The following is an 18510-nucleotide window of genomic DNA, read 5'->3' on the forward strand; positions in this document are numbered from 1 at the left end:
GACCACTGGAGTGCATCACTCCTACAACATTACTAGTGACAGTTAGTTAGAATTAATTTCTAGTGACTAACAAACATAATACGTCATGGCAGGCTTGGAAAGCGTTAGACTGGCTCCAAATTAACAAACATTTAGGTCTGGTTTCTACCTCAATATAGCGATGCTCTGAGTAGCTCCAGAGAACTAAATAGTCCTCAGTCATTTGAAATGCAGAATTATCATCATCACAGTGTTCTCAAGAATGACCCTTCTTCTCCCTAGACTAGTCTGCCATGTTACAGGACACAATGAAATACCGTTTTGATTTGAGGTTTTTTTAAAATGCAGTAAAATACAGACAGCACTATAGAGAAATATTCAGCATAATTTGAGCTTTTAAGAAAGGAATATGTACAAAGCTGAGATCCAGCCTGTGTGAATGGCTCCCATCTCCGAAAGCCTCCGTAATTAGCACCATCAACACTTTTGTATTTCACAAAGCAATGCACCATGCTATCATTCACTCCACTCTATTAGGCCTTATTTATTTCACAGTGGCCTACTCAAAATGAATGCTGTATTAGGAAATACACAGTCATTCACAACGTTTAAATACACTTCCTAATACTATCTGTTTGAACTACTAAAGGCCGCAGTTATGCTTCCTTTTTCAAAGGACACATTAGGCATCATTTTGCAGGCAGGATCACTAAAGGCAACAGCAATAAAATCCACAGTACTAAATAATATGGCTTATCCATGAAGTACACAAGTATCTTTGGATTGCAAAACTGATGAGAAGAACTGACACCGAGAGCTCAATTAGTGCAAAAAATAAAATTAAATTTATGCTTCATCAGTTGAATTTACCACCCTGATCTATTATGAATTAGATGTTAATTGGAGTCAGTCCCCTTTATATGCACCCTCCCCTGTCTGCCTCCACAGACATATAGGTGATCAAACCTTCCTGAAACCCCCTCTACACACACACACACACACACACACACACACACACACACACACACACACCCTAGAATAAGACACCCACCACTGAGGAGGTATAAAACATCACCTTGTGCAGATCTCCCAAGAACTCTTCCCCATTTACAAGGGAAATATTTGTACACATCCAAGTTCACACACAGAGATGGTTGTTTTGTGCCTTCGGCATGTAGAAATGGCAATCTAATGGGGAAGGCACTGGATTGGACCTCAAAAAATAGTGTACGATTCCTGGCTCAGCCACAGACTTCCTTGGGCACTTACCTATCCTGTGCCTCAGCTCTCCCTCTATAAACCTGGGATAATACTTTCCTACCTTGTAGGAGTATTGAAAGAATAAAATCTATTAACAATTCTGAGGCATCCAGATATTACAGTGATGAGCCATATAAGTACCAATCTAGATTAGGGTTGCCAGGTGTCTGGTTTTCAACCGGAACACCTGAACACCACCACTGACTGGCCCGTCTAAAATCCGGTCGGCAGCGCAGCGGGTCTCAGGCAGGATCTCTGCCTGCCGAGGCTCCACACGGCTCCTGGAAGGGAGGGGCAGCCAGGGGGCTCCGCACTCTGCCCCGGCCCCAAGCGCCAGCTTTGCAGCTCCCATTGGCTGAGAACTGTGGCCAATGGGAGCTGCGGGGGTGGTGCCTGCAGACGGGGCAGCGCGTGGAGCCACCTGGCCAGCCTCCACATAGACGCCAGAGGGGGACATGCCGTTGTTTCTGGGAGTTACTTGAGGTAAGTGCCCTCGGAGCCTGCACGCCTGACCCCCTTCCACGCCCTGACCCCCTTCCACTGAGCAGCCTGGCCTGAGCATTGGCTTATGAACAAACTTTACTTTCATTTATACTTTCTCATACAAGCAAGTTATTTCCAAGCACGTACAACCAGCAGTTGTCTTATTACCGTAGTGCGAAGTGTAACTATGTGAACTGTTTTGGGTTCCAATGCAAGTCAGCTGTTCTTCCATCTGAGCCACTTTTGTTTGTTTCTTTGTTTGTTTGTTTTGTATTTTAAAGGCTTGTTCACATCTTAGGTAATGGTGGTGCCTTTTTTTGGAAAGCTCTCATGCAGTGACAGTGTATGTGCATGAATCAAAGCACCCAAAAGTTTCCTGGGAGACTGACAATGAAAACAAATAAACCAAAAAACCATTCTCCTCTTTACCAACATGCTTTAGCACTAAGGAACACAGTTTACCAATAAACAACATTAGCAGGAAAACCTCAATTTGAGTTGGAACTGTAGGAGCTTGGAAATGTCAGTGTTGCCTGTCATAAGAGAAAATCAGAATCTAGGGCAGAGGTGGGCAAACTATGGCCGCGGGCCACATCCTGCCCACGGGACCGTCCTGCCCAGCCCTTGAGCTCCCGGCCAGGGAGGCTAGTCCCCAGCCCTTCCCCTGCTGTCCCCCCTCACCTGCAGTTACACTGCCATGTGGGCAGCGTAGCTGGCTCCGGCCGGGCAGTGTGGCTTCCAGGCCTGCCACTCTGAGTGGCATGGTAAGGGGGCAGGGAGCTGGGGGGTTGAATAAGGGGCAGGGGATCCCGGGGGGCAGTCGGGACAGGGACAGGGAGCGGTGGGCGGTTGGATGGGGCGGAGGTTCTGAGGGGGGCAGTCAGGGAGTGGGAAGTGGGAGGGGGCAGGGGGCCAGGCTGTTTGGGGAGGCACAGCCTTCCCTACCTGGCCCTCCATACAGTTGTGCGACTCCAATGTGGCCCTTGGGCCAAAAAGTTTGCCCACCCCTGATCTAGGGGGAAACACCGGAGCTTGTAGGAGAAAAGAAAAGTAGGACAAAAGCACACTTGCCAACTTTTGTGATATTTGGAATTTTTCTTAAAGCCCCAACTCTTGGAGTCATGTGATTATATGAGAATCGTAGGTTTCATGGGGAGGGGAAGAAGTAAGTTTGTAGCCCTTACAGTTGTAGAGAAAACCTTAAAAACATGACCCCTAAAGGCTCACAAACAAATAAAAAGGCTCAGAAAGCAAATAAAAAGAACTGTAAAGGTTGTTTTTAAAAATGTCTTGATTCTTAAGCCAGTCTCATGAGGTTTTGCAGGCCTGACATGATTTTGAATGCATGGGTTGGCAATGCTGAGTCTACATCTTAAAACTATTGCAGAATATGGGTGTGTGTAAAAGTGATCGGAAAAGGAAAACTCAGCTCAAAGTGAGAAGATGGATATCTGGCAAAGGGCATCGTATAGATCAGTGACTTCAGGGGACTCCTTGCTGGCTTTCTGCAAGAGCTACTTGTGGAAATTTCTTCAGCCCCACCACACATGTGAACAAAATTTGCTGGGCTGATAGAATAGCCACTGTATTATCCACTTGTTCTGTGTAGTGATAGACTATAAAACCAGAGTGATGCGTTAATGTTATTGTTACGGGGAAAGGAGGGCAAAAGTATTTCTCAGTTTCTTGGCAGAAGGTTGGGACTCTTGAGAAGTTTAGATTCTGCTGGGTTAACAAGGAGTGCAGATTGTAGACCATTTACCCTGGATTTCAACATGTCTTCTCTAGCTCTCTTTCTCTGCCTATCATATGCACTCACCTCATTAACTAGATACTAAGCATGGTAAGTGCATGCATCTTCCCCAGTAACCACCTGCAAAGTTGTGAAAACTGAAGACATAATTTTTTCCAGGCCAAGATCCTTAGCCAATGGCTCAGCAGCTTTTTAGTGGCATTTAACTTAGGAAAAAATGCAGAGCTGGTTTAAATGTTCATTGTTCACCTACCAAACCAGTCTGAGATGAAGACTATCTGGTTACATTTTTTCCCACCCCACTTCTCTGAATGATTCTGTCTCACAGGCAGGAATGGCAACTCCTGAAAACCCCGAGCAGCTGATAATTGCCCTGGAACCCGAGGCTGCTTCCATCTACTGCAGAAAGCTCCGCCTTCACCAGATGATAGACCTGAGCAGCAAAGCACCTGTCAATGGTTATAACGCTAGTGACACCGTAGGAGCTGGATTTACACAGGGTACCTCTTCTACTAACCGACTTGAGATCTAGTGCCTTTCGCCTACATTAGATTTGGTCATTAGGGTAGTTTTCTTACCATTTCCTGTAGGTTATCATTGCCTCTTTGTGTTAGTGGAACATTACAGGCTAGTATAGAAAAACTTCTCTATTTACTTTAATTTGACTATTTTGGGCACTGATCCTGCAAACGCTTGTGCTGAATGCTTAACTTTAAGCATGCAAGTAGCACGATTGACTTTATTGGGACACGAGGGACTACTCACAGGTTTGAAGTTAAGCAAAGGCATAGGGTTTGCAGGGACCTTACTGATCCATTTTAATGTAATTGCTAATTGTTTCCTAGTGCAGATTTAAGTTTACTTTTGTGAGGCAGCCACGATGTGTTAAACTAGCTATATTAATTTAACAAGGGATTACACTTGAATTTGCCATCAGACCTTTAATGTTTCTGGAATTTTTGTCAAAAGTTGGGCACTTGGTGATTTTTGGTTCATAATTACATCGGTCACCATAAAATAGTCAGCATTCACCAGTAGTTAGCAAAACTGCTACGTGATATGGCACAGCATTTTCTCTGAACTGTGAACAGAAACTAAACATTGTGCTTCAGATATCCTGGTGTGTTATCTGTTGTTACTGGGAATGTTGGTAATTTTCGCTCCATGTATCTGAAGAAGTGAGGTTTTTTCCCACGAAAGCTTATGCCCAAATAAATCTGTTAGTCTTTAAGATGCCACCGGACTCCTCGTTGTTTTTGTAAATGTTGCGTTTTTACTAGCTCCGGTGGTAGGTTTGAGGCAGACTCATTTACGCAGAGAGGCAGACTATGGAGTGTAATTTAACTGGTTTGCAGATGGATCATCTTTCACTGCAGAAGTTTTTGAAAACTGTCATTCTGACTGAGTCTGAAGTTAGGCAGTAAAGATGGGATGGGACAAGTTTTGATTGTAACATAAAGATCCAAATTATCTGCTAGTGTAAATTGGTGCACTCCATTGAGAGCTGTGGAGCTGTGCCAGTTTACCCCCGCAGAGAATCTGGCAAAAGATCTTATACTTGGTCATGTTTTCCAGCTCAAAACAGCAAAAGCAAATGGAAGATTCAGCTAATAAACCCATTCAAGACATTTTATTTCTCCCTCTCCCTTAATGGAAGCCATTTTTTTAGTTCTCAGGATGTGATGACCCAATTTGCCCCCAGAAATTTCATAATTAGTAAAACTGATCGAGTCCTTTTAATAAAATAACACGTCTTATTTAGCTAGATGAAATAATATTTAGCCACCACAATTTTAGCCCTGTCCATGCCACAAAGACCCTGATGCGGGTTTATTCAGTAATACCACAGGTAAAATCCTCACCGCTGCACAAAGCCTGTGTCAAGAGGCTTTGCTCAGGGGTGTCTTTTAATGGGCAGGAGGACAGAAGCATCCCTTCTCTGCCTAGACCACAGAATTTCTTCACAGCTGGAGCCGGAGCTTGAGCAACTGTGCACCCCTAAGCAAGCGATTTTTGGCTGGTGCAACCATGTATTTGTCGCTGCATTGGTCATGCCTCTGCACCTGCCCTCTGGCTCCAGGGCATTTATCCCTATGCAAATGAAAGCATTTTCTTGTTTGGTTAAAGGGAGCCCAGGGCTGGGCTGTTGAGCAAAATCTGTTCACAAAGTCATGGGATTCTGTCAGAAGTCTTTTTACAGTTATCTTTCTTGACTTAATAAGGTAAAAGTTGGTATAGACGAAAAGGATTTAATTCAATTAGAATTAATAGAAACAAGGCTTTGAGTGAATTAATTTGGGTTTAATCTAAAATTCAATAAAAGCATGGCAGGGACCCAAGCAAAGCTGAGAAGAGATCAAGAAGGAAAACCCTTTAAACATAAACAGAGAAGAGCTTTTCAAGGACTATTTTAGTGCTGTGCAGACAAAACAAAAGTTGTACTCTTCGGAATCCTGAGCATAAATTTGCATTAGGAAAGGAAGCATAATCTAATGGTTAAAGGAATGTATCTCAGGTCTGATTCAATGCCTGTTAAAGTCAATGGAAAGACTCCCATTGACTTCAGTGGGTATTGGATCAGGCCCTTCCTTGGATTCTGTCCGTTGCTCTGTCATTGACTCCGGTGTCACTTAACCTTTCTGTGTCTGCTTCTCAATTTGTAAAATGAGGATAATATTTGCTTCCATCACAGGAGAATTGAGGTTTTATTTATTGGCTTTTGATATCCTCAAATGGAAGACACTATAGAAATGTGAAGTAATATTATCATTAGCTAGCAAAATATAATTGTCCTCTTCTATACAATAAATGTACCTTTTTTCTATTTTAGATAGAATTTTTTCAGATGAAACAATATTTTGCTATACCATGGAATGTGTCTGCGTTTTTCTGTAGTATCATATAGATGACCTTTAAAGATGAGTGAAAGTTACATTGGAAATGATTTAGTAGTCATTTAGTTGCACAAGCTGGGTTTAGAAATACATTAGTAGAGACACTTAGCAAATCACATTACGTATTTTAAATGTCTATGTGGAGATTAATTTTCATAAAATGCATTATTTCTATAACTATGTGTTACTAGATTATACTTAATTTTTAAATCATATGTACACCTCTACCCTGATATAACGCTGTCCTCGGGAGCCAAAAAAATCTTACTACGTTATAGGTGAAACCGCGTTATATCGAACTTGCTTTGATCCGCCGGAGCGCGCAGCTCCGCACCCCGGAGCGCTGCTTTACCGCGTTATAGCCAAATTCATGTTATATCAGGTCACGTTATATCAGGGTTGAGGTGTATTTAAATTGACTTATGCTGGTATGTGCATATATGTAATGGGCCAAATCCTACAGGTCCTCCATCAAGCAAAACTCTAATTGGAATCCAGTGGGAGTTATGCCTGAGTAAAATGAGCAGGATTTGCTCCTACAACCAAGGTCCATAGCATAAAACTGACAAAGGCCAAGATTTTCAGAAGTAACTAATGACTAGGGGTACTCAAATGGAGATAGTTTGAGGGGTCCTAATTTTTAGACGGTACTGAGCACCTACCCTCTGAAAACTGGGCTCACTTGCGGCATCTCATCTGGAGCAACCAAAAATGGGGGCACCCAAAATCAGTAATCACTTTTGAAAATCTTGGCCAAATTGTCTTCAATTCCTAGACAATTTTTAAGTCAATTCTTGATTATTTTATTATGCATCAAGTATGCCACCTACTGGCAAAAATGCATCTTGGCATTTCTACAACCAAAAAATGTGTCTGCATATAAATACTTTATTTTGTTTATTAAAAATATAATAAATATGTACTATTAAGAAAGCTTTTAAAGAAATCTTAGAGCATTATTTGAAATCCAGTTATTGTAAGTAAAGAATAGAATAACTGATTTTTTTTTCTTTCCAGAACTCAATTTGTAAATTCCTAATTCTAATACAGCAATTTTTGTTCATCTGTTTTGTTAGAACCGTACCAAATAATACATAGAAAGCTCTCATTCTGCTTGTGTTTGCTTCCTGCATTGTTTGTTATCAGCTTGTTTCTGCTTTCTTATACTTTAGTAATTTTCTCTCTGTCAATGATTAGCTAAGGAATACATACGTCGTAATCGGCAGAGCCGCACCTTTTTGGTGGAAAATGTCATAGGAGAGATCTGGTCTGAGTTGGAGGAAGGTAGCGTCCTTTTGTGAATTATCTTTGCTCTTGCTGGTTTTATATTGCTGGCAAAAACCCCACAAACCTTTCCCGCAAATTTATTATGTGCTTTTGGTATTCTCAAAATGACTAATTTAAAGGAAAATACAAATGCATGCACTGCTCTTAGTCTACAAGACTGAGCTAGAATTTTGCATGCTCTAGAAAAGCACATATTATTAAGTTGATGGGTTACAAAAGGGACAAACCCAGATTTTAAAATGCAAGCCAGAGCATAATGTCCTCAGAATACACCTTATAAGTAAGCTGGCACTGTAATATGTCTACAGAACTGTTAACACAATGGAACGTACACAGATGGCATGCACAATTCCACTTATAAAGATACATTCTCCCCGCATGGGTGCTTAAGTCTGTAGCATACAGCATACAAGTTTCACTTCCATTATAAATCACTGCAAATTATTCCACTAGGAACTGCTAATTTTCAAGCCAGTTGTCCCCAGTACAGATGTTCATGGCTTTCTGCTCGGGATGATGACAACATTGCCCGCAGTATTAGTATTCATATTGCTTAAGTATTAGTAGACTGTTGTGTTGACGCCGATGAAAATGATGTTGCTTTTTCCTGTTGCTTCATAGGTGACCGGTACATAGTTGTTGACAGTGGAGGAGGTACAGTGGATCTCACTGTCCATCAGATCAGGCTACCTGAAGGACACCTGAAGGAACTGTACAAGGCAACTGGTAAAGTTACATTAATCACTACTCATTTCACTTGTGTAGTACTTTGAGTTTGATCTTATACCCTTACTGCAAATAAGGATGCTGTGATGTTTTACTATTTGCTTAATTTAGTTAATAGTTCATCCTATATTAAAGTCAACATTCAAAAGGTCTTGCTAATTTCATGTGATTTCTGAACTGCTAGTCAATAGAGAGTGTTAAATAACATTCTGTATATGTTTACTTTGAGAAAAGTAAAACTTTCTTTGAGAAGATAAGAGACAGTGTCAAACTGTTCCTCATTTTGGCTCAGCACCAGCGTTGGTCTGACTTCCATCACTCGCATACTCTATATCTCCCCTCTCATTTCATCTCTCATAGGTCATCTCTAAACTATGGTGACCTGCATGGGCATTTAGAGAATCACTATATGGCCGGCTTATAGAACAAAAGATTGTTGGAAAGTCCCACCAGGCTATTAACTGAGTGATTTGTTAGCAGAACAGTATTCTCCCGCAGATTCATATAGAAGCTACATGTGCCATTGATTTCCAAAGGTAGAGCAGTGAGATGGGTCCATCACCCTGATGGGAAAGGTGTGCCCCTGTCTCAAATCAGATGACATAGTGATTGCTCCATGGCCAGAAAGTAAAATTCAACTCCCCAAAGTACAGTCCCACCTCCAGCTCCAGATCCAGTTGAGCTTTGCCTTGTGAGCTTTGCCATTAGCCACCTGAGACAATCCCTTAATTGTCACAGTACCCATGAAATCCTGGGTTGGTCCTCTTCTGTATGATTCCTGAACTATCAGCCTTGGTGACTCCAGTGCCACCACAGAGGAACCCAACATATGTCTTTCTCTATGCAGCAGGGCAACCTATTCATAAGCACAAGCTCCGTCTTGATCTCCTCATATACAAGATGGAACCATCAGTAATTTTAGTCTTTTCCCTGACAGTGAAAATACACTTATCATGCTCTGGGTCGTTGCATTTTATCATCCACTTAGCTATGTCAGTATGATCTGGATTTGTATATGATGGGCTCAAGTTCTAGTGAGCAATACACTATGTTAACAATATGTTTTGTTTCTAACACAGGTGGGCCATATGGTTCTGTAGGCGTGGACTATGAGTTTGAAAAACTCCTGTGTAAAATATTTGGAGAGGATTTTATTGAACAATTTAAAATCAAGCGTCCTGCTGCTTGGGTGGATCTGATGATAGCGTTTGAGTCCCGTAAAAGGGCAGCGGCCCCAGACAGAACCAATCCACTGAATATCACTCTGCCTTTCTCCTTCATTGACTATTATAAGAAGTTTCGAGGTCACAGCGTGGAACACGCCTTAAGGAAAAGCAAGTAAGTAGGCGATTGAACCTGGATAGATTCATAATTAACTACTCACTGCTGGAAAGAATAATAAAATATCCTAATTGCAAGTAGCGTAATAGATTGTAGTGAGAAAATGTAATCTAATGATGGGAAAATCATACTGCCTCAGATACAGTTACCAGAAAAGAAAGTTATATTCTAGCTTTTCTTAAGAGTTTTCTCCATAACACTTGCATCCTACTGTAGTCTTCTTTCTGCGAGTTCCACTAGACCATTTTTATTTATATAGCACCATTTCCTAAGGTTCCACACTGAGACAGTCTCCTGTATTTCTGGCTATGTGTGTAGGGCTAGATTCTTAGCTGCACTGAGTTTATATTCAGTGCTGCTAAGAGTCACCTTCCTACTTATCTATTTCTGGGTTGACCAGAAGCCACAAGAGCTTCTGGTGTAATTGAAAGCAGCCTACACCAACTGTAGCAGGTCCACGGAGAGTTCCACCCTTGACATGCCCTTCATACAGTGGGTTGCAGGAGCCAGTGGCACACAGCCGGCTGTTGGAGGAATTCTGGACAGCAGTGCAAAGTAGATGGAGTTGAGTCCAAGAATCTGTCACATTCTGTACATGGACACACCCGCACTCTTACTTCCTTTCGCACAACCCCATCCATATTCATAACATTCCCATGCAACTCTCTGCCTTCCAAGAAGCATTGTGCGTTAATTTTTTCCAAATCAATTAAAAAAAAAAACCCCAAACAATTCTATTTGTCAATTATTTATTTAAACTTGGGTCCCCATTTTGCAGATAGAGATGGAGAAAATGAGGTTCAGAGAGGTTAATTGCCAAAGATCACAGAGGGAGTATGTGGCTGACTGGAACCTCCATGCCTCCTATTTCCTAGTCTTTTGAGTAAAATTTTCAAAACCACCTAAATTATTTAGAAGCCTAAATCCTATTATAATTCCATCCTAAACCAAAATCAGTTTAGAAAATGGGGCTTAGACACTTAAAGAAATGTACCCTTCTGCTTACTACAAACCCTTCTTCCCTCCCATGAATCATTCATAGTGGTGCCTTTTGGAAGTAATGTAAATGCCAAAGAAATGGAGAGGGCAAAAAGAGGGGATGAAAATTGCTTATAAAGGTGACACCTTAAATATATGTGAATGAAAAGGAGAAAATGATCCAGCTGTAACCAGTTTATGTAAGTGAGTCAGCAGTGGAATAACCTACTCCTGTATTCAAACATTTCCTTGCCATCTTGCCTGCACTTCACAATGCACTGCTCAGAATGGAATTGCCTCCCATGCATGTGTGGTACTCTTATTTATGTCCCTAGAGCTCCCAAGCCTGTTAATCTTCTTTGCGTGATTGCAGTGGCCTTGAGATGTACTGCTACTTTAACTGAAAGGATCATTTCCTTCTGGGGGATGCATTAGCTTTGTTTCAGATGAGCTGACATTGGAGGGAACATAAAATGTTTCAGTAGAGCTCTGAACATTAGTGATGCTGCTGGGAGGCAGTCAGGCCAGGAAAACCACAATTAAACAAAAGGCATTATTGCTGGTGGGAGGCACACTCAAGTATGCTGGTGGACAGGGACTGGCCATTTTACCTGCTGCAAATGACATGCTTAATGTAGAGGCTGTAAATCTGTGAATTTCTTATCAGCCATGTCCTACAGCTCAAGTACTGGCTTACTCTTTTTAAAATTAGAACTCATTTTAACAGCCTCCTTTGCTCTTTTGTTGCAGTGTGGATTTTGTCAAGTGGTCCTCCCAAGGGATGCTAAGGATGAGTCCAGATGCAATGAATGCCCTTTTCAAACCTACAATTGACCAGATCATTCAACATCTTAGTATGTATCAAGGTGTAATGAGTTTCTGACGACATAAACTGAAGTATGATTTATCCAAATACCCATCTATCACAGCCCCAAAACTGGGAATTATGTTTAATGGGGTAATTTGACCCCATGAATGGTGGGTGAAAAATGTAATACCCCCAAATCACCCAAAACATGACTATCAGGGTTGCTCCAAGTCACCTAGTATCTTAATAGATATTTCTGGCTATTCTGTAGCTGTTGACCAGGCAATCAGTACTAAAGCTGCATAAACTTTATTTCCTCTTGCGCTTTCAGGAATACAAGTCATTAGAAGATTGAAACCTAATTAATAGTCAATATCCTCTTTCTTTCTTTCTTTCTTTCTTTCTTTCTTTCTTTCTTTCTTTCTTTCTTTCTTTCTTTCTTTCTTTCTTTCTTTCACATTAATTTGGAGCTTGTCTGAAAAAAGAAAGAAAGAAAGACGTATTAGGACATTTAGTTCATTTCTGTGCCAATACAGGACTGTCTCCCACAACATATTCTTCATTGTTTTGTCCAGTTCAATTTTACCACTGACAATACACAAATAATAAGTAATGCATCTGGGTAAAAATAATTCCAAGCCTTGGTTTAAACATAATTGGATGTGTTAATATAATAGTGGAAGATGGGGCTAGATTGAGAAACCCCGTGTCTAAATTCTCAGTCCAACATAAGACTGTTAGGCTTGTGTCAAGTGGAATATATTATGTATAATAAGCATGAGAATATTATTTTAACACTGTACACAATACTGGATTGATTATATCTGGAATCTAGTGTTCAATTTTGGGCATCCTATATGAAAAATTGTATAATTATATTAGAGCACAGCATAATAAGGCAACTAATATAATGGCAACAAAATAGTTATATATGAATAGAAAATGAGAGAACTAGGATTATTTTGTTATGACAGATAATTGAGGCAGCATGATTGAAGCATTTAAAGTAGGTACAGGTAACTATAACTTTAAACTTAATCATTATGAGTTTTTTGGATAGACCAGAACTAGAGAACATGGGTCTAAGTAAAGAGAGAACATGTGCAAGAAGAATTTAAGGAGATATTATTTTGCAGGTGGAATACATTTTGGTTGAGATGGTGGAATCAGAAGTATTAATATATTTTAAAATTGGGTGATTATATGTAATGTAATAAAGTCAGCATTAGTCAGTTTTGCCTGGAAATACCTGGCTGCTGTCTTGGATGTCAGAAGCTCATGGGGGATATTCATCTAGCCGGCTTCCCTCTCTGCCCCCAGACTGGCTGTTGGATTGGTTTGCACAGAAATGTGCCCGCTTTCATCTAGCAAAAATAAATAAATAAAAATCTGGCTTAAGATGAAAATAAGTTTTAAAATGTGTATCTAGACTCTATTACTTCAAAATTTTCTTCTGTTTTGAGGGCTATGCCCCCTCAGGCACATCCTCCATGTTAAATACAGGACATTTCTCTCTCCAAACAATAGACTCTCAGAACAAAAGACACTTTGGAAGTGTCACAGAGTTCAGGGAGCCATTCCAGACATGTGCCTTCTTTCTTGTCCTATGCGTGGATATTTGTGATGGGGTGCCCAGCATGTCTCTTGCGAGATTATTCCACAGTCTAATGGGTTTTGCCATTAGGAAGTTTTCCTAGCTGAGCAGGCTTTGTCTCTCTGTTTAGGTGATCTGTTTGAAAAGCCAGAAGTAACCAATGTCAAGTTTCTGTTCCTGGTGGGTGGATTTGCTGAAGCTCCTTTACTCCAACAAGCTGTCCAGAATGCTTTCGGTTCAAAATGTCGAATCATCATTCCTCAGGATGTGGGCCTCACTATCCTCAAAGGCGCCGTCCTTTTTGGCTTAGACCCTGCTGTCATCAAAGTGCGACGTTCCCCTCTGACCTATGGGGTGGGGGTCCTGAATCGGTTCGTGGAAGGAAAGCACCCGCCGGAGAAGCTGCTGGTTAAAGACGGCACACGATGGTGCACTGATGTCTTTGACAAATTTATCTCAGCCGACCAATCTGTAGCTCTTGGAGAAACAGTGTCGCGCAGTTACACGCCTGCCAAGCCTTCCCAGTTAGTAATAGTGATCAATATCTACAGCTCGGAGCAAGATAACGTCAGTTTCATCACTGAGCCTGGAGTGAAAAAGTGTGGCACTCTTCGTCTGGATCTCACAGGAACTGATACTTTGGTGCCAACTCGGAGGGAGATCAAAACGCTAATGCAGTTTGGGGACACTGAGATTAAAGCCATGGCCATTGATGTTGCCACTTCTAAGAGTGTCAAAGCTGGTATTGATTTCTTAAATTACTAAAAGTCCCCTCCTACCATGGTCCGTCTGCAAAACTATTATTTCAATGTTCCATTTTCTGACTTTCATATATGACACAATCCACTTGAATTTCAGCAGGCTAGATGAGAACAGCCAATAGGTATAGATATATCAATGTTTATGTTCCTCTTAAATGATCTAGTGAGATTTTCAAAAGTCCTAAGAGATTTAGGAGCACAAGTCCCATTGAAAGTCAATGTTCCTAAATAACTTAGATGCATTTGAAAATCCCACCTCTATTAAATAGTACAAACTGTTGTCAGGTGCTAAAGATTAAGCTGAAGATTCCCAAATGGTTGCAAACATTTACCTACAGGATTGTTGTGGGGATTAGTTATTTGATCAGCACTGTCTTCTGACTATGAGAACACATCACTTTTTGGCAGTGTTCATTTGTTTTAGATATTTTGGCCACATTTTCCAAATCTGGATACCTAAAGTTAGGCTCCTAAATCTGTATTTAGGCACACAAAGATTAGAGACCTGATTTTCAAAGATGCTGACCACCCACATCTCCCACTGACTTCACTAAGAATGGACAATATTCACCAATTGGGAAAAATCAGGATTCTTCTGTGTTAGGTGCCTGCCTATGGATTTAGGAGCCTAACATTAAGTCCTCAGGTTTGAAAATGTCTGCCTTTATTTCTAAAGCTCTTATTTATATCAAAGTTAACAGCTGTTACCTTGGTTTAGATTTGAGAATTCTCTGATAACAAAGAAACTTTCCATTTTAGGGGGGGGTTTTATCAGTATTAATCTGAAATCTATGATTGCGTTTTTTCACAAATTAATCCACTGTTTTATCATTTTGGAAGACTGAGGACTTCCCCAGAAGTGTATACAAGTGAAAAAGGGAAAGTTTTCCGGATCAATAATATTAAAGTAAACATTTTAGTTGAACAAATATATTTTGGAGGTGTGCTGCACAGGCAGTAAGTAACATGGGAGACAGAGAACAAAAGCCCCAGTTCAGCAATGAGCGCCAGCCAGATACCAGAGTACAGTGCATGATCGGGGTCTGTTTGTAATGCAGGCACTGTACTGCCTATGGTGTCACCATGCTTTCCAAATGGTACTGCTTTACTAAGATGTCTTCTAACACTCACACATCTGGAGCACCGCAGCTCCAGACAGGGCAGCTTTCATTTTATAAAAATTTATAAATGAGCCACTCCTGGAACCCTGCATCACCCATGAACTTGGAATCTCAGATTCAAATCCAAACCCCCATCCAATCTTGAGGGCTTGGACAAAACTGTAGCATTGGCTGAAAAACACTGATATTTTTAATACTTTTAGCATTTTTATTTTAAACAAGGCTGCCCCTTCACCTGCTGCAATGTATTACACTTCCAAGACATTGAAAGGTTAATTGTTTAGCGGAACCCTTTTCCTTTAGTTAAGCATAGGTTACAACCATAGAAGCCATTACTGACGGTTTTTGAAAAAGGACGCTTTATCAATCACTTTAGTAATTTATGCCCCGATTCTGCACTACTTACTTGAAGATACTGCTTAATTGGGATTTTGCCTAAGAAAAGAGTGCAGGATTGGGCCCTTATGTTCTGCCCTTGAATTCTTTGTCTCTCTCTTGCAGAATTCCCTAGTAGAATGTGAAAAAAATGTACTGAATTAAATAAAAAAGGGACTGGAAAATGCTAGTCACATTATCTGGCTAGGTATTTCTTATAGAGTTACAAACTGCTTGCTAGCATTGTTTCCTGCTGCTTGCTCTGCTTAAAATGTTAAATATAAGATTTCTGTTGGTTGCCTTTCCTGGTTTACAAATAAGAGAACCTTTAAGATGAGTTATGAACAATATAATTTTATGTATATACAATATTTAAATACTGTACAGACTCTTTCTTTCTACAGTGCTATTTTCTTGTATAAAAATGCTCTTTGCCTCTGATTGCATTCAGCTGTTAATTTGAAATAACACAGTTTCTCACTCAGCTTTTGTAATTATAGGCTTTTAAAGATGGTAAGATATGGAATGTGCAAGGATGATCTTATAATAATGGGAGAGCAGTGTTGGTGTGTCAGAGAACACAACAGTCTTCCTGCAATGCGAGTCAGACCAGTTGAGCGTACTATAGAGACATGCTAGTCAGTTGCTGGGGGTTTTGTTTCTTGTTTCAAATGGTCACCATTTCATTTTCAAGGATGCATGATAATAATGAATGAATTCTCCTGTAAAATATGTGAAAATATAGAACTTATGCCCTGAGACTTCAGATCCTATGATAGGTACTTACCCAACTACCTAGGGAAGGCTATGTATCATTACAGGTCCAGGCTATGCCAGCCTACACGAGTTGTGGATCTGGCCCAATACTTTGTCTAATAGTGCCAAAATATGACTTGCATAAAGAAAAGCGGGTTTAAGATCCTTACATCCAATGTTAAATTATGTGGGTCCAATTCTGCACAGACTTGTACCCCGTAGAACTCCATTGATATTAAAGTATTTACCTGGTCTTAAGTCAGTGCAGAATTAAGGCTAATAATGCCCTGTTACAGGTTGAATGGCGATCCATCTGGGATTAATTTGTCCTTTTATTTACGAGTGATGCTTTCAGCATGTCGGCAGTGAGTGAAGGGAGCTCTGCAGCTCCTCAGAAATGTAGCTCCTGAACAGCAGTGATTCTCTGCACATTTGATATTCACCTTTTAAAAGATTCAATCTTGATCCAAGCTTTTGGTTCTTTAAAAGATTTTGTTGTTGTGAAATGAGAAGAGTTTGCACACTTTTGCACCCCACCTTCCTCTTTCAATCTAGTGGGAGCACTGTAAAACTTATTTTCCCAGAACTGAGGATTGCTGAGCAAAGGACTGCTCAGTCCCCAATTCATTCCCCTGGCCCTCCCACCCCAAAATAGAAAGTTTAGCCTTTTAGAATTAGATGTAGAATATTACACTGCAACCACATGCTGTAGTTTGTAGCCTTTTTAAACAACTTCAAAATATAAGTGGCATATGGAAGCCCATTTTAACATCAATTGAACCATCTGTTAGGCTTGTAAAACTGGTAGGAACTTCAGTAGGACAAAAGTTTCTAATTGAGTTGTTTATGGAATAGACATTCACGTGTATTCTGCAGCAAATTCCCTGCAGAACAAGGCATTTCAGGCTACATTGTGCTATTTTAAGCAAACAAACCCTCCAGTCCTTAGGCAAAACTCCCAGTGACTTCAATGGAAGTTCTGCTTGGGTGACGACTTGAGAGTTTGACCTAAAGTTGCTTAGCTCTAGTTTGGAAATTAGCAGCTTGCTGTGGTTGAGTGTGATGAATGTACAGTGAATGTACAGTATAGGCAGCATGTATCAGTATTCTTACACTGATTTTTATATACAGGAGATTGAATGCATTATTATGAGAAGGCCTAATTACATATTGCAGAGATTCAATAGCTGAGATAAGCTGCATATTTATACTACAAAGTGGCTTAAATGGATGAATGGCATAAAAGTTGTTGGGCATAACATTACAATACTCACCTGCTTGGAGTATTCTTAAACTATATTATAAAATATCAGTCATTGTGGTCTTGTTCACCTCTCTGTGCAAGATTAATTCAGATTTCACCGACCTTTGGAGCAGTCACAACTTGTTAGGATTGTACCTGAGTACTCTTGTGTCTTCAAAAGTGTCAAATAAAATAAAATAAAGCTCTGGATTTTGTGTGGTAGAGTGTTTTATTACCGTTCATCTTTGATTTTAATGTAAAAATTGTTATAAAAAGTATTGCAAATGTTTTTAGAAAGTAGCAGGTTTTAGCATAGATTTAAATATATTTCTCCTGCATTTGCTTATTTTTTAACGTGCGTAACAGAGCAAAGATGGCATAGTTTACATACGTTGTAGATTATTAGGAGACTCCTGCCAGCTGATCCAGCTCTCTCTATATTGTTAGATATAGCTAAGGCATAAATGGCTTTGTAATGCCAAAAAGCATATTATGCACTCTTGTATACTGCAAAGATATTATGAACAATGAGAAAGAGCTGGGAAATGGTTTGCAGCACAATTAGAGAAGCAATGTTGCCACCGCTTATGTATCTTAAGGTACATTAATTACACAACCTCAAGATATTAATTTGAGGTGGCCTCAAGCCTCAGAATTCAGATCAGGATTATAAATATCCCCCAAGTTCAGTGGCTGTTTGTATCTATTTGTATTTGTACACAAATTCAGTGGCTACAGTTTTGATTTGGACTATTCTAAAGATGGGGTCCAGTTGCAAAATTGTGATTTGGTTCTTGATTTGGAGTCTGAGTATTCTGAAGTTCAGGCCTGGTGGTTTGGTTCAGGCTTATGAACTCAGAACATACTTTGAACATTAAGTTTCTTTGTACCAATCTGATTTTTTTTGCTGTATTTTCAAAACAAGTTTGAAATCTTGCTATTTATACAAGGTGACAAAAATGAGTTAGCGCTCCCATAACAGAAGATTCAGCCTTTGATTCTCTATTAGGGCTGAGTTGTGCTCGGACATAGTGGAGAATGGCAGCTGCAGGTACCTGTTTGTAGCCCCCTTCCCCTTGGTCATCCAACACCACTGGAAGTTAGAGCAGCAGGGAGCTATTCTAACTTCTGCCACTGGGATAAACTCCATT

The 18510-nt window shown here is 40.3% G+C and overlaps 1 protein-coding gene across 1 annotated transcript in view; it reads left to right on the top strand.

Moving 5' to 3' along the window:
- HSPA12A (heat shock protein family A (Hsp70) member 12A) overlaps positions 1-17569 on the top strand; it is an 80286-nt gene extending 62717 nt beyond the window's left edge. The window contains exons 7-12 of the mRNA XM_034775837.1: positions 3804-3975; positions 7567-7653; positions 8278-8382; positions 9462-9720; positions 11452-11555; positions 13234-17569. Of these exons, the coding sequence (XP_034631728.1) occupies positions 3804-3975; positions 7567-7653; positions 8278-8382; positions 9462-9720; positions 11452-11555; positions 13234-13868 (1362 nt within the window). The 3' untranslated portion in view covers positions 13869-17569. The remainder of the gene's footprint in view (positions 1-3803; positions 3976-7566; positions 7654-8277; positions 8383-9461; positions 9721-11451; positions 11556-13233) is intronic.
- The last annotated feature ends 941 nt before the right edge of the window (positions 17570-18510 follow it).

The sequence above is a fragment of the Trachemys scripta genome, chromosome 7, assembly GCF_013100865.1.
Source record: "Trachemys scripta elegans isolate TJP31775 chromosome 7, CAS_Tse_1.0, whole genome shotgun sequence".
Taxonomy (NCBI): Eukaryota; Metazoa; Chordata; order Testudines; family Emydidae; genus Trachemys; species Trachemys scripta.